This window comes from Brienomyrus brachyistius, chromosome 1, assembly GCF_023856365.1.
Source record: "Brienomyrus brachyistius isolate T26 chromosome 1, BBRACH_0.4, whole genome shotgun sequence".
NCBI classification, from domain to species: Eukaryota; Metazoa; Chordata; class Actinopteri; order Osteoglossiformes; family Mormyridae; genus Brienomyrus; species Brienomyrus brachyistius.
In genome coordinates, this window is record NC_064533.1 from 33254726 (window position 1) to 33268290 (window position 13565).

Consider the following 13565-nt stretch of genomic DNA (forward strand, 5'->3'; position numbering starts at 1 on the left):
TAATGTAGATGTACTTTATTTTAAAAAGAGGTATATACAAAGCACTGATAAGGGCTCCAAAACAAGACTGCCTGACTGCCTTTAACATCAAATTTAACTAAAATATTGTAATAAAGGGGTATAGATACTAATCAGCACCCCAATGTACTGAAACATACTGAAAAAATATAATAATAATAATTATAATTATAATGATGATAATAATAATGTACAGTGCATGAGATGTCCCGGCAAAAGGCACCACACAGTTACAATTTAGACCTCATTAGAAAGTTTGCATCACATTAATAATTTAAAAACCTAATTTCCAGTACTTATTTCCAGTGTTGAATAGTGAAATTAAAGTACATTTTATTGTTTTTACAAGAATATATGAAACTTGAATATGAATATGAAATTCATTAACACGTTATATTCACATTTGTTTTCTTTCATTCTTTGAAATGTTTTCACAGAGTTAAATAAATAGTGACACTCTCTCGCTATGCTGTCAGAACCATGCAGAGACCGGCACTGGACCTTCTCACACCTCTCTGGACCACCTTCATACTCCTGGAATTTGGAGCTCAAGGTGATGGGGAGGGCTTCCGGAACTTCCCCTGCATCCACACTCGTCGCATGACCACCTTCTTCCCCCTGTTCACCTGCAGCCTCCTGTCCTCCAGGTTCTGAATCTCCTCCAAACCAGCACTCTTGAACAGCTCATGAACTTCATCTGTCAAGATATTGTCATTCAATTCAGTGTCAGCCTCTAGTATGAGAAGCCTTTCACATTCAAGGTGTTGTTGGTGAAACCACAGGTTATAGGTTCAAATCCCAGTTCAATCCCATGAATACATTGTAATTTCATTTTTTGGAAAAGTATATGTGGATGGTTAAGTAGGCTAAGCCCAGAGGTGGAGATTTCAGGTCCAGAGAGTACAAGTTCATACCAAGATTTTGTTTCAACTTACCACTTATGTACTCTGTGACTGAGACTCTTTATACTCAACTGGTTGGTTGAAACAAAATCTTGGTCTGGATTTGTACTCTCTGGACCTGAAATCTCCACCTCTGGATAAGCCTCGGTGCCTTTGATCAGAAGGTCACTAGTTCAAACCCAGCCTCAGCACATCTGTGGGTCCTTGAGCAAGGCCCTTAACCCCCAGCTTCCTGGGTGTTGCAATAGGTGGCTGCCCTTTGTGGTCAGCTTGCTCTCACCTACAGAGAGCAAGTTAGAGGAGGCGTAAAGAGGATTTCTCCATGGGGATCAATAAAGTATCTATTATTATTATCATTATTTAAAACAAAAGTATTTAAGTACAACAAACATACAAACATTTAAATATCAAAATCTAGCCCCAAGGTACCTTTTGTAAAGAAATACACAGACGTCCCGTCTCCTCGAGTGTAAAAATTCTCTGACAAGCAGCGACCTGTTGAAAGAAGAAGATGGTCATTGTTTCAGAGCCGTGACTTGTAAAAGCTTCTAAAATGACAACATATCACCAGGGACTTTATATATACTGTGTGTGTGTGTGCATATATATATATATATATATATATATATATATATATACACACACACACACACATACATACATACACACACACACACACATAGACACATACACACACACATAGACACATACACACCTATACATGTCATCCATGGCTTTGCCTTCTATTAGGAAAGCATCATTTGGGTAAAAAACTCTATTGGGTGAAACCAATACAGACATTAGTACTGGTATGAGATTGAATTCCACCAGAATTATGGTGATGAAATAAGTGTCTGTCGAATGGATTGCAACCTGTGCCGGACGCAGAGGAAAACCACTGAAGGTGCATCTGAAATTAGTGAGGGATCACGATCCCTGCAGCCATGTCGTCGTCACGGCCTAATTGGCCTCCACCTCAGGGCGCACATCATTAACTTGAGGATGCTATGCATCAAAAAACAGAAAAAGCACCTTTCTTAAATCGAAGCTGAGACAAGTCGTATCGGCCATAATCTCGGAACAGAAGCACCCCTCCAGGTTTCAGGAAGTGGGCCAGGCGGGACACGACGTCCTGTACTCTGTTGGAAGAATCAGAAAACAAGCATTCATTTCACAGCACTGAGCATAACAGATGTGTGCCACTTATACAAAGGTACATCTAACTGTTTCAAAATTAAACTGCTCCTGTAGCTCAACAAGTTGAGGATTATGTTAATGCTACGGCAGTGGGCTTGAATCCCAAAGAACACACATAAATTGTAACCCTTCCGTCTACCATAAGTTGCTCTGTCTAAGGTTCTGAGGCTTCAGAAAGAAACTTAAAATCTAACAAGAATGGATTTTTTTCTGTCCCCACCCCTCTTATGCAGTACAGGGTCTTGATGATCACCATCAACTTTTTTTGCAAATTTATTTGTGGTTAGGAAGCCATGCAAAGTCAAATGGGTATTTGACATATTCAGTTTTTGGGGCTTTCCCTTAATACTTGTGACCTGCTCAAGTACAATCCCATGAATTACTGAGTCAAGCCTCTCAATCCAGAATGTAAAGACCCATGTTTAATAGTTAATGATGAAGGCCTTTAGGTTTTATATGATGTTTTCTTTTCCTGGCTGCATACTTTCTTAATTTCCAAAATATCATGAACAAACCCTCATAAAAACCAAACAAAACCCCCCCGGGGGACTTTGCAAAACATGCAGCCAGGGGCAGACTGGACCCCGAAACCTCAGGAGCTGGAGCCGACTCCTGACCGCAGTGCCATCATGATTTATTGATGTCAGGCCTGGAAGCACCTGAGCCGGCAGTCGCCTGCGCAGCCGCAGCGGCTGAGCGATGCTCATGGCGCTCCTCCATATGGCCAGAGACGCCCTGGAGAGCGCAGCGGCAGCTGTGCACATCGCATACAACCCTCTGAGGAAGGCATGTCATCATCTCCTCATCTCGTCAGTGTGGCTCCTTCACTTCCTCTATTTTTCTACAAACCCCTCTGCAGACTCTTACCTGGCTATTAACTGTAGCACTACCTGCTCCTTAAATGACTTCAAAGCATAAAGTGTTATGCAGCTTTACATTCCCCTCCTGGGGGATCCTGTGTGCACACTGCAGGTTTAAAGTACACCCCAACCCCCTCGCCTCCTGGATGAGTCTGTCATGCCCAGACTGTAGAGAGGCTGGTGCTGCTGCTGGGGCGGGGATGGGGGCGGGGGTATAATGAGGTACAGACAAAGAGGTGGAAGCCTGATAAATGAGAGGAGGACCGGCCGTCTCGTCGCCGACCTTCACTTACCGCGCAGGGTGAACAGATGACAGCATGAACACCAGCAGCACCACGTCTAGGCTCCGGGGGGGGAACGGCAGAACGGCACCCCCTTGGCGGATGTCATGGACAAAGGCGTGACAGACAGAGCCGTCGTAGCCAGGGTGGTCCTGAGCGAGAGGGGAGGGGTGGCTGAGATCCCTGTTTCAACCACTATCGAATCACATCCGGTGGCTGATTCTGATTGGCTAAAGGCAGAGCAAAAACACCCAGTGCACTCCAACACCTGTAAACAGATAACCTGCTTTTAAAGTACGGGGTGGGTTTCTATGGAAACTGGGTTATGTGTCCAGAAAGGCAGTGATATAGCGAAACCTTAAAAGAAAATGTTAAGCATTACGTTAACAGCTAAAACTGAAACCCACGGAGCGGAATGTAGTGAAGCTAATATGTGAAACGCACACACTAACATTGTTTTATTTATTTCAGACCTGTGATAAATCATTACACAACCCCACATATGCATTAATCTGAAGGTTTGGCTTTGGCAGGTAAAACACTTAAAGCAAAAAAGTAATCTATAAAGATGAAATAATCCTGAAGCTCTGAGAAACACGTATGCAGCTTCCTGAGTCCTGACAGAATTATCTGGAAGTCGCCCAGCGGACAGCAGGATTCTCTGCGGCCTCGGATTGCAGGGCCCTAAAAAGCAGGCGCTGGGCGTGGCGACGGCGGCCCATATAACGAAGGTGCTCCGGTCAGCAGCTGCTGGCATGTTCTGAAAGCCAGAGCATTCAGAGAGCACTAAATGCCGGACTACAGAGCGGGCTGCCTTTAGCCTGGACTGGAGTGTCAGTGATAACGCCATCAGGCAGTGCAGATGCCTGGCACTGCAAACTGGCTGCTCTACTTACCTAACAAAGAAGAGCAGCATGAGACCTAGACCTCGCTGAGAAAACTCACAGGATGCACTGCAGAACTGAGCTCTATTGCTGTTATCATGCTGAATATGCCCTTTCTACCATGTTAGGTGCCAAAAAATATCAAGTTTTCCTAGAGACAAATGTGTCCACAAAACTAACAGGTATTTAAATTTGTCTTTAGCAACAAGAGTTCCATTTCAATAACCGGGTTGTTAAGCGAAGTGAAAATCACGGTAGCCTAGGCGAGACCGTGACCAAGGATACCAACTCTCGCAAAATCGGCATGACACTCACGCTTTCAGACTCTCACGCTCACACAAGAAATCTAATGGTAAATCTATATTATTCCATTATAAACCTAAAATTAGCTACATCAGAAGCATTGGGGTAGTTTGCAAACCCTACAGATTTGCAAGGTAATGAAACTGCTATATACATGTAAATGTGAGTGCAGACTTGTCTCGAATTGAAAATCTCACTCCGGCCATCTGGCCGAAGTTAGCAGCCCCATGTAACTATGCTTATGACTTTACTTCAGCCTTCCATAGTCAATTTCTTTTATCATTCCTGAAGTGGACATTTTAAAAAACGCTTTGTACTTTCTATTTCAAAGATCTTTTCTAAGTCCGGTGTGCTTTGTTGTCAGGCATATGAAATTTGTTCGTAAATGCACACCTTCGTCGGAAAGGTACCAAGGTAGTAGCTAAAAAAAGGAGTGGTTGTATTTACATATATAATATCTTCAATACATGCAAAACAGAATCTGTACTACTAAACATGCTAAATATTCTCCTATTGAAAATGAACAGTGCAAAACATTAGCGGACATCAGTACTTAATGTCAGTTAAAACATTCATCTATCAGGAAGTACAAATGCTGGGATGGCAGTGACTTAGGCAGTTACCTTCACCAGCTGGACAGCGCGTGGAGAGAAGTCACAGCAGTACAGAAAGGATCCCGTGCCCCTGCAAAACACACAACCATGCAGACCATTGACAAGGGGATCTGTTTTTGTCTTTTTTACTGCCTGTTTAGGGTGATGTGTTACCAAAAAAAGAGAGCAGCTAAGAGCCACCGACAAGGGAATCCTGCAAAATGGAAACTAAACAACTGTGAAATAGAAATAATCCCTCGAAAAGCGTTAACAATCCATTTTCCAACTGCTTGTCCTTTACAGCAGTGTTTCCCAAACCAGTCCTCAGGCACCCACAGACAGTTCACATTTTTGCAGGAGCTGACAGGGAGCAAAAATGTGGACCGGCTGGCAGGGAGCTTGAAGGGAGCAAAAATATGGACCGATTATGGGTCCCTGAGGACTGGATTGAGAAACACAGCTTTACAAGGTCACAGGGAGCCCAAAAGCTTAGGGCAGCATAAGAGCACATCCTGAACAGGAGGCCAGTCCATCAAACACCACGGGTAATTTTAGAGATGCCCAGTCATGGAACTGTTCCCAGTCCCCCTATTTCAGACCGCCCTGTGTTTTGCACTTTAAGTGCTGTGAAAATCCTCTCCTTGTCAGCTGTTTGTATGTTGCACTACGGTCCTGTATATCTGTATATGAATGGTAAGGCAATAAAGCCCACTTGACTTAAATACCTGTTTTTGGGGAGAAAGACTGGAGAATCTAGAGGAAACCCACATGGACAGAACATTTAAACACAAGAAGCATGACGTGGGATTAGATCCCTCAGCGAAAAATGTGCATAGTAGCCACCCAAAGACAAGGTAACTCCAGGCAATTTTGGCAAATTAATCAACACAGGGAAGCACAGCTTGATGAAACTATAAAGATTTAAATTAGGACCTTAAACTAAATAACACTGTTTAATAGGTACTACAGCACACATGATTATATCAGTATCTAAGCTGGACAACATTCAAATGAGATGAATTACTACATGCAATAAATCAACCAAGACATTAACAGATAATGGAGGGCCAAACCTAATGTCATTAGCATTTAGTTATTTATTATTATTATTAATTTATATTGCTGTGGATTTCAGTGGAAATCATGTGATGGTGGCTCAGTGGGAAACACTGTAGCCACATATCCTCATGGTTGTGGGTTTGAGTCCTACCCCCAGCTCTGGAGTCTAAATATCCTTGGAGTGGCTTTCGTCCTGCTCACTCGTGGTTAGGTGAACCTCTATTCTGCCCATAGAATGTGTTCCTTGCAATGGCCAACCCTCTCATCCAGGGTGCTGCCTGTCTTGTGCCCTTGTGATCCTATATGAGGATCCAGAATAGACCTGTGAACTATGTTCACATCTCTGATACTAAACCTTATCTGCCAGGATCACTCCAGTGTCTCTCCAGAAATTCAAACACACAACCAGTTTATTTACAGAGTTATTCAAAAAGCATTGTGTCTACCACCCAACTGATGCACCTGCCACATTCAACAGGTGAATCAAATGCCACACTTCGAATTTCCTTACATTTTCAATTTTCATTTTCTGGATAATCGCAGACAGAAGACAGCGCTACCGTGCAAGGCAGGAAGAAAAAGAATCCTTCTTTTGAAAGCCCAGTGCAATAAAACTAACAGCCTTTGGGGGGGATTACTGGCCCTCAGCCAGACCCCTGTTTCAATTATATGGGGACTTTAACACAAATTAATGTTTGACTGGCAGAGTTTATCATCCTATGTTCTGTAATGCAGATCCAGAATAACACAGAAGACTCCATCAAAAGCAGCTATGAAGAATCACATAGACCATTAAGCAGCATGAAAAGCAGAGTGATTTCAATCTGTGTGACATTTAGGCAACTGTGACTCACGGAATCCACACAAGCTCGCGGTAATATAAAGGTTATATTGTTTGTGACTGGATTTCGACGTGGGGGGCGAGGTGTATCTTCACGACATCCACATCACACTCATCCTCCCAATACCAGGCCGTTGTCTGGCTCCGATCCTTTAGTGCAGCTTCAGCATCTGTTTGGCTTTGATTTGTCCGTTTCTGTTTTGCTCAAACCGCACCCTGGCCGTTCCCCGTGATCCAACCACCATTGCTCAACTGACAGGTGTTTTTCCTCCCCTTATGTCGCACGCTAAAATATTCACATTGTCCTGAAACAGAGGCCAGGGATAGAGGCCATGGCTTTACGCACATCCCTCATTTTCATTACGAAATCAACAGCTTGGCACTTTACAGCCCATATAAAAATGTAGGAATACCAGGGCACTGAACATAATCAATAAAATGACATAGAATCACATTATGGCATGTTATCTCTGTTAACCTCACTGTATCATCCCATCAGAGCAAGTGAATATGGATCTGCAAATACGCTACAGAAGCTGACACTCTCATACAGAGAGAGAATTAAGGAGAAATTCACTGCCCGGCCAAAAGGAAAGTCGCCATTTGAATTTGTCGTTGAACTGCCTTTAGCTTTGATTATGATGCACATTTGTCATGGTATTGCTTCCACAAGCTTATGCAACATCTATCCATCCATCCATCCATTTTCCAAACCGCTTATCCTACTGGGTCGCGGGGGTCCAGAGCCTATCCCGGAAGCAATGGGCACGAGGCAGAGAACAACCCGGGATGGGGGGCCAGCCCATCGCAGGGCACACTCACACACCATTCACTCACACACGCACACCTATGGGCAATTTAGCAACTCCAATTAGCCTCAGCATGTCTTTGGACTGTGGGGGGAAACCGGAGTACCCAGAGGAAACCCCACGACGACATGGGGAGAACATGCAAACTCCACACACATGTGCGAGGCGGAGACTCGAACCTGGGTCCCAGAGGTGTGAGGCAACAGTGCGAACCACTGCACCCCTTATGCAACATTTCACCCTTTATTTTCATCCAGATTTGCACTCAAATTGACAAGTGAGTTGAGCCACTCCATAAAGCCTCCTTCAGAACATCGCAAAGACCTTCTATGAGGTTAAGGTCACAACTCTGTGGTGACCAAGTCATGCGTGAAAATGATTCCTCATGCTCCCTGAACCACCCTTTGACAATTCGAACCCAATGAATCTTGGCATTCATGCCCTGGAATATGCCCATGCCAACAGGGAAGAAAGAATCCATTGCTGATGGATGGAGGTGTAAGCTGGCCAAGAGATTCAGGTACTCAGCTGATTTTACTTTATTGCTGCATAACGTTGCTGAGCTGTAATAATGATCCAGTCAGTGGCTCATAAGTATTTGCTGATATAAATTCAAATGGAAACTTTTTTTTTGGCTGGACAGTGTATATAACATTTGACTCATAACATGACAGGATAATGGACAAGCGGTTAGAAATTGGATGGATAAATGATGGGTAATAACAACTTTAAACTGTAATATTTTATAAGCACACCAAATTAAATATATATAAACCAAAATGTTAATTCCATTCATTCAAAACCAAACATCTACCGAACCTAATAATATTACTCAATCTTTAAAATATAAAACAGGGAGATAAATTAGTATTAAAATTCCCTGACTAGAGTCTGTTTTCCATTCCTCTGTGGGCAACGAACAAATTCGGGCAGAGAAACCAGACAGTATCAAACAATGTCAGAATAAGTGTACGTGATATTCCTTTGTCAGGCTCACCTGATAGAGCTGATGATGGGAAACACACTGTTACCGGCTCCACACCCAATCTGAAAAAGATAATACTGTCACAATTTATCAAACATGGCAAAAACAATATTCTCATAAACACAGGCACGCAAAATTACATCTTTGTCATGTCTGCATTATCATCTTTGGAAATTCATCATTGACAAATTACAGCATAATGTCTGTAACCTGTTTCTACTAAAATCCTCTATTAAATAACGATCACAATTGTATTGATATCAATACAGTAATAGGTGCTGGGAAGTGGAAGGGAGACCCTCATGCAGTGGTGTAATGTTGTGCTCAAAATCACAATACTTTTTATTCAAATAATTCCTGTTGCCCACACCAACATAAGTCATAGCCAGACTGAAATATTTCATTCTCTGTACCTCGAAGATCCTGAAAGGTGCCTGATTCCCAGGGAAATCAGCAGTCTCTCCGTCACCCCCCGAGCCCTGCTGATGGATGGGTGTCCCATTTCGCCGCCCCTCCCCCGGTTCAGGAACCAAAATACAGCCTGGCGTCCCTGTGGTAAGCAACTCTGGGAATTCGTGGAACAGCCAGCTGCGGTCCTTGAAGAATTTGTTCTGGTGCATCTCATAAAACCCATCCCAGTATTTACTGGCATCTATGTCAAATTTAGCTGAGGGCAAAAAAGAATGACGTCAGTGTATTTAATTATGTAAAGTTTAGTCACACATTTTAAACCATTTTTTTTGGTTCTTGCTAAAAAAAAAACTGGTTGATAAATGTAATTAATTATTCACAAAAATCACATGCTTAAGATCATCTTACCCTGTTCCTTAACTGGTATTTTTTCTCTGGAATTTTCTGTTACTTTTTGCCTTGCATATTCTTTGTCTTCCTCTGACCACTGAACATGGTCCCTAAAAACACAAATCCGCACACTTTAAGGTATAATTATGTCCTCAGCACAGCTTTATTATGTCTTCAAACAGTGGTTACCAGCACAACAAAAAACATCTGTTTCAAACTGTCAAAGAATAAAGTTTATATGATTAGATGTTATTCCAGCAAGTTGAGAATAACCCCCATAATAATTATATTCCTTAATAATTATGCCTGTAGCTGTATACAGCTAGACATGTTGCCCCATAACTGATCTGCTTGCATAAAATAATGAAAATAAAGACTTCGTTTTAATAGTTCTTGTGGTAGATAAGTACAGGATGGTCTACATGTGCCAGATGAGGCAAGCTTACCACATGTTGTGCTGGAATATGTGCTCCGGATTGGTAAGTATCCTCGCACCCAGTGGAGCTGGAGGTCGGCCTTCACTCTTTGCACGTTTGCAGCTGAACCATCCTGCAACCTCGATTGCCGGGGCCAGAGGGAAACGCCACAGTGCTCGCATTATACTTCTTACAGAGCAAAAACAAATAAATAAAACATAAATGCTGCATTAGAACAAGGAATATCCAGGACCTGTATCATGAATCTGGTTTGACAAAGTCCGGATTACAAGATAGATTTCAGTTTAACAAAACCAAACAAATGCAATCCGAGAAAAATAATATCATGATACTGATTACCAACAATTTAGGTTGAGCCCGGTACTGACTGAAGCTAAGACCCAATCCCATGTCCCCCCTAAAACCTAATCCCTGATCCCTTACAGACTTAATTGACATTACATGGTAAGTGATTGAGTATGAGAGGCTGAAAGGGCTCAAAATGGTAATGGGGACAGGACATTGTGGCACATCACGTTACTTTGACAACGCTAAAATATTAGGGTGCTCCGATTGATCGGTTGCCGATCACAATCGGCCGATAATTGCTTTGGGAAATTTGATCGGCAGTCTCTATAATGGCCGATATAGAAAAGCCGATCAGATGACGCAAAACTCGCGAGACAATTTTTTTGTGCGCTGCTAAAATCGCTTCACCGGTCTGGCAATTCTACGTGTTGTGTGAAAAAGACAATACATTAGCAATCTGCAACCTGTGTAACAAGTCGATTCCACGAGGCGGGAAGCACCCAAAGCATTTTAACACCACGAACCTGATCAGACATTTGAAGGTTAGTCACGTAAAGGAATATGAGCAATTTTCAAAGTTGGCTTGCGCTAAGAGAGAGCGGGAGAGTTCAGCAACTCGCGCGCCACTCACTCAGCAGTCGGTAACAGAGACGTTTCAAAGACAGCAACCCTACTGCAAGGACAGTAAGAAGCATAAAGAAATATCAGATAAAATAATACAATTCATATGCCTAGATCATCAGCCGCTGTCTATTGTGGAAGACGAAGGGTTCCGGCGACTGATATCCGACATGGATTCACGTTACACTACGCCAGGGCCAAAATATTTCACAGATGTACGCCTGCCGCAGTTATACCAAACAGTGTTTACATATGTCGACCGCCTTATGAAGGACAACATAACATCAGTTAGTTTTACAAGTGACATTTGGAGTGCGAGTGTATGTCCCGTGTCCATCTGGTCAGATGTATATGAGATATGTTTTTTGTTATTTGTAGGTTTTTTATTATTTAGTATTTAGTTTTTATTATTTAGCCATTATTTATTTTATTTATTAATTATTTATTTTTGTTGTGCAATTTATTACCTGTGGTCCTTAAAGTAAATTAGAAAAACTGAGTGCTTACTTTGGAAAACTGACTTGAAACAAAATTTTGACTATAGCCTTTTTTGTTGCAGTGTTTAACCTAAAGTTAAAGTACTCTAAAGTCAAAGACTCTGTTTGTTCTGTATGTTATTTTATTTAATTTTATACAATCTACAGGAAAGTTGTATTTGTCAAGCTCTAAGCTGTTCCCAATTACTAACCAAGCACCGGCAGCTATGTTTTAAGTTGACGTGTTGCACATGTTGATTGCCAATAAATACAGTTGTCAATTCATGATATTCCTCTTCTTGTAATTTCAATACTTAGTTTACATTGTTGTTAGATATAGGTTAATAAATAATGCTACATGATAAGGCTTCAAGTAGACCCTGTAATCGGTGATTGGTATCGGTATCGGACGATACAGCTTCTAGAGATCGGTGATCGGCCCCAAAAATCCTGATCGGAGCACCCCTACTAAAATATGTTCCTGACTATTGTGGGTTTGGGATTTTTCATTTTAAGATTTGAACTTTCTTCACGGCCAAGGTACTAATTTGAACATATAATAATCAACGTACTCTTTTTGTCAAAATGGCACCATTAAGCAATAACTAAAAGAAATGGTTTGTTTGCTGTTTATACTAGGCTTGGCTGGTATCTATTTTTCATACCTACTTTATTTAAAGAAATGTAAATCATGTAAACTCCTGAATCAAAGAGCCTAAATGGGAAATTGAGTGCTAAGGAAATGAGACAATTTCTTGCTGAAGAATTTTTAAAAATCACCCTTCGTGTACTGACATCACCATCACGGTCTGTTCTGCTACAGCTGCCCAGTCTGGAGCCACATGTACACTAGGTCTCATGAATGCTGCACATGCTCTGACAGTTTACTTTAGTGAAGCTCCAATCCCAGCTAAGGCTGTGCACTACAATATATTGCCTCAATACAGCATCTCCATATCAGTTTAATAGAATGATGAGCTTCTGTGTTTTGACGGTATTAAAATGAATACCTTTGGGATTTCTCAGTACTGGGATATACCATAATATTGTAATACTGCGCTAGCCTAGTTTACACTTCCAATCTTCCCCTGGTAACCCCATGTTTCATGTCACAGCGCTATGAACTGTGGGTAATTCCCTTATATAAAGTCTGCAGAAATATGGTGCATAAAGTGTGCATAAAGGGCTCAATGTCTGCAAGAGAACCCTCATGCACTTCACAATCTGACAATGGTACAGCCCTAAGTCCTCCAGGACAGTGGGAAACTACCTCAAAGTCTGCGAGTATGGACATTGGGGTTCAATGTCCACGCTGGCCAAAAACAGAAAGGCATGCTGGCTGCAGATCACCGAAAGGTGTAAATGCAATAATTGTCTTAATTTCCAAATGTGTTTTGTGGCTTTCCTAATTATTCTTAGTCCTTTTTATTCATATTTAAAATCACTTTTTTCATAATTTGGCATAAAACTTGTCACTCTTCAAAACCCATTCACTATCCCGTAATCTATCACACTCACACACACACACACACACACACACACACACACACACACACACACAGTTGTGTAATCATATCTTTTTGGGGACCGCTCATTCATTTCTGTGGGAATAATGCTAATGCTAACTATGACAACCGTAACCCCTACCCAGTCCTAACCATGACCATAAATAACCAAGCAAAATACATTTCTTTAGTTTTTTGACTGCATTCACAGATCTTTGTGGGGACCAGAAAAATCATCCCCACAATGTAAAAATAAATTTTTATTAAATTGTGGAGAACATTTCCTCCCTGCAAAGTAATATAGACATAATCCACACACAGACACAGCATAGATGTGTGGCTGGGGAATACAACGAAGGTGCTGACAGAATCTATAATTACACCATTCGAAGTGCAAAGGGTAGAGTAAATGGACTAATAGATATAAAGCCAAATGAGATTGACATGTTCAGTACCATGTGGTCTAAGCAATAGACTATAGGGTACAATCCACACCACTTGATTTTCAGATGATGTATTTCTACACATCTTGATCAATAATTGCACTGATTCCATTCACCACCATTGGCTGTAAGAGGGGTGACAGCTGTTGAACGTGAAGTACACAAGTGAACATTCAAATATTAATAAAAATGTCTGTAAAGTAGTCTGGAAAACCAACCGGTGTGCAAGAATTGCTGTCAACTCCGAATCCTCCAGTCATAA

At 41.7% G+C, this 13565-nt stretch overlaps 1 protein-coding gene across 3 annotated transcripts in view; it reads right to left on the bottom strand.

The window, feature by feature from the left end:
• mettl8 (methyltransferase 8, methylcytidine) overlaps positions 1 to 13565 on the bottom strand; it is a 17916-nt gene continuing 4351 nt past the window's right edge. For 2 of the 3 annotated variants that reach the window (XM_048981226.1, XM_048981038.1), the window contains exons 2-10: positions 9980 to 10135; positions 9552 to 9643; positions 9146 to 9399; positions 8745 to 8794; positions 5069 to 5129; positions 3271 to 3410; positions 1953 to 2059; positions 1350 to 1415; positions 1 to 715 (exon numbers count right to left, since the gene is read on the bottom strand). In XM_048981226.1, the coding sequence (XP_048837183.1) occupies positions 567 to 715; positions 1350 to 1415; positions 1953 to 2059; positions 3271 to 3410; positions 5069 to 5129; positions 8745 to 8794; positions 9146 to 9399; positions 9552 to 9643; positions 9980 to 10131 (1071 nt within the window). In that variant the 5' untranslated portion in view covers positions 10132 to 10135 and the 3' untranslated portion in view covers positions 1 to 566. Of the gene's footprint in view, positions 716 to 1349; positions 1416 to 1952; positions 2060 to 3270; positions 3411 to 5068; positions 5130 to 8744; positions 8795 to 9145; positions 9400 to 9551; positions 9644 to 9979; positions 10139 to 13565 lie in introns of all 3 variants that reach the window. The other variant, XM_048981130.1, reaches the window with a different exon arrangement.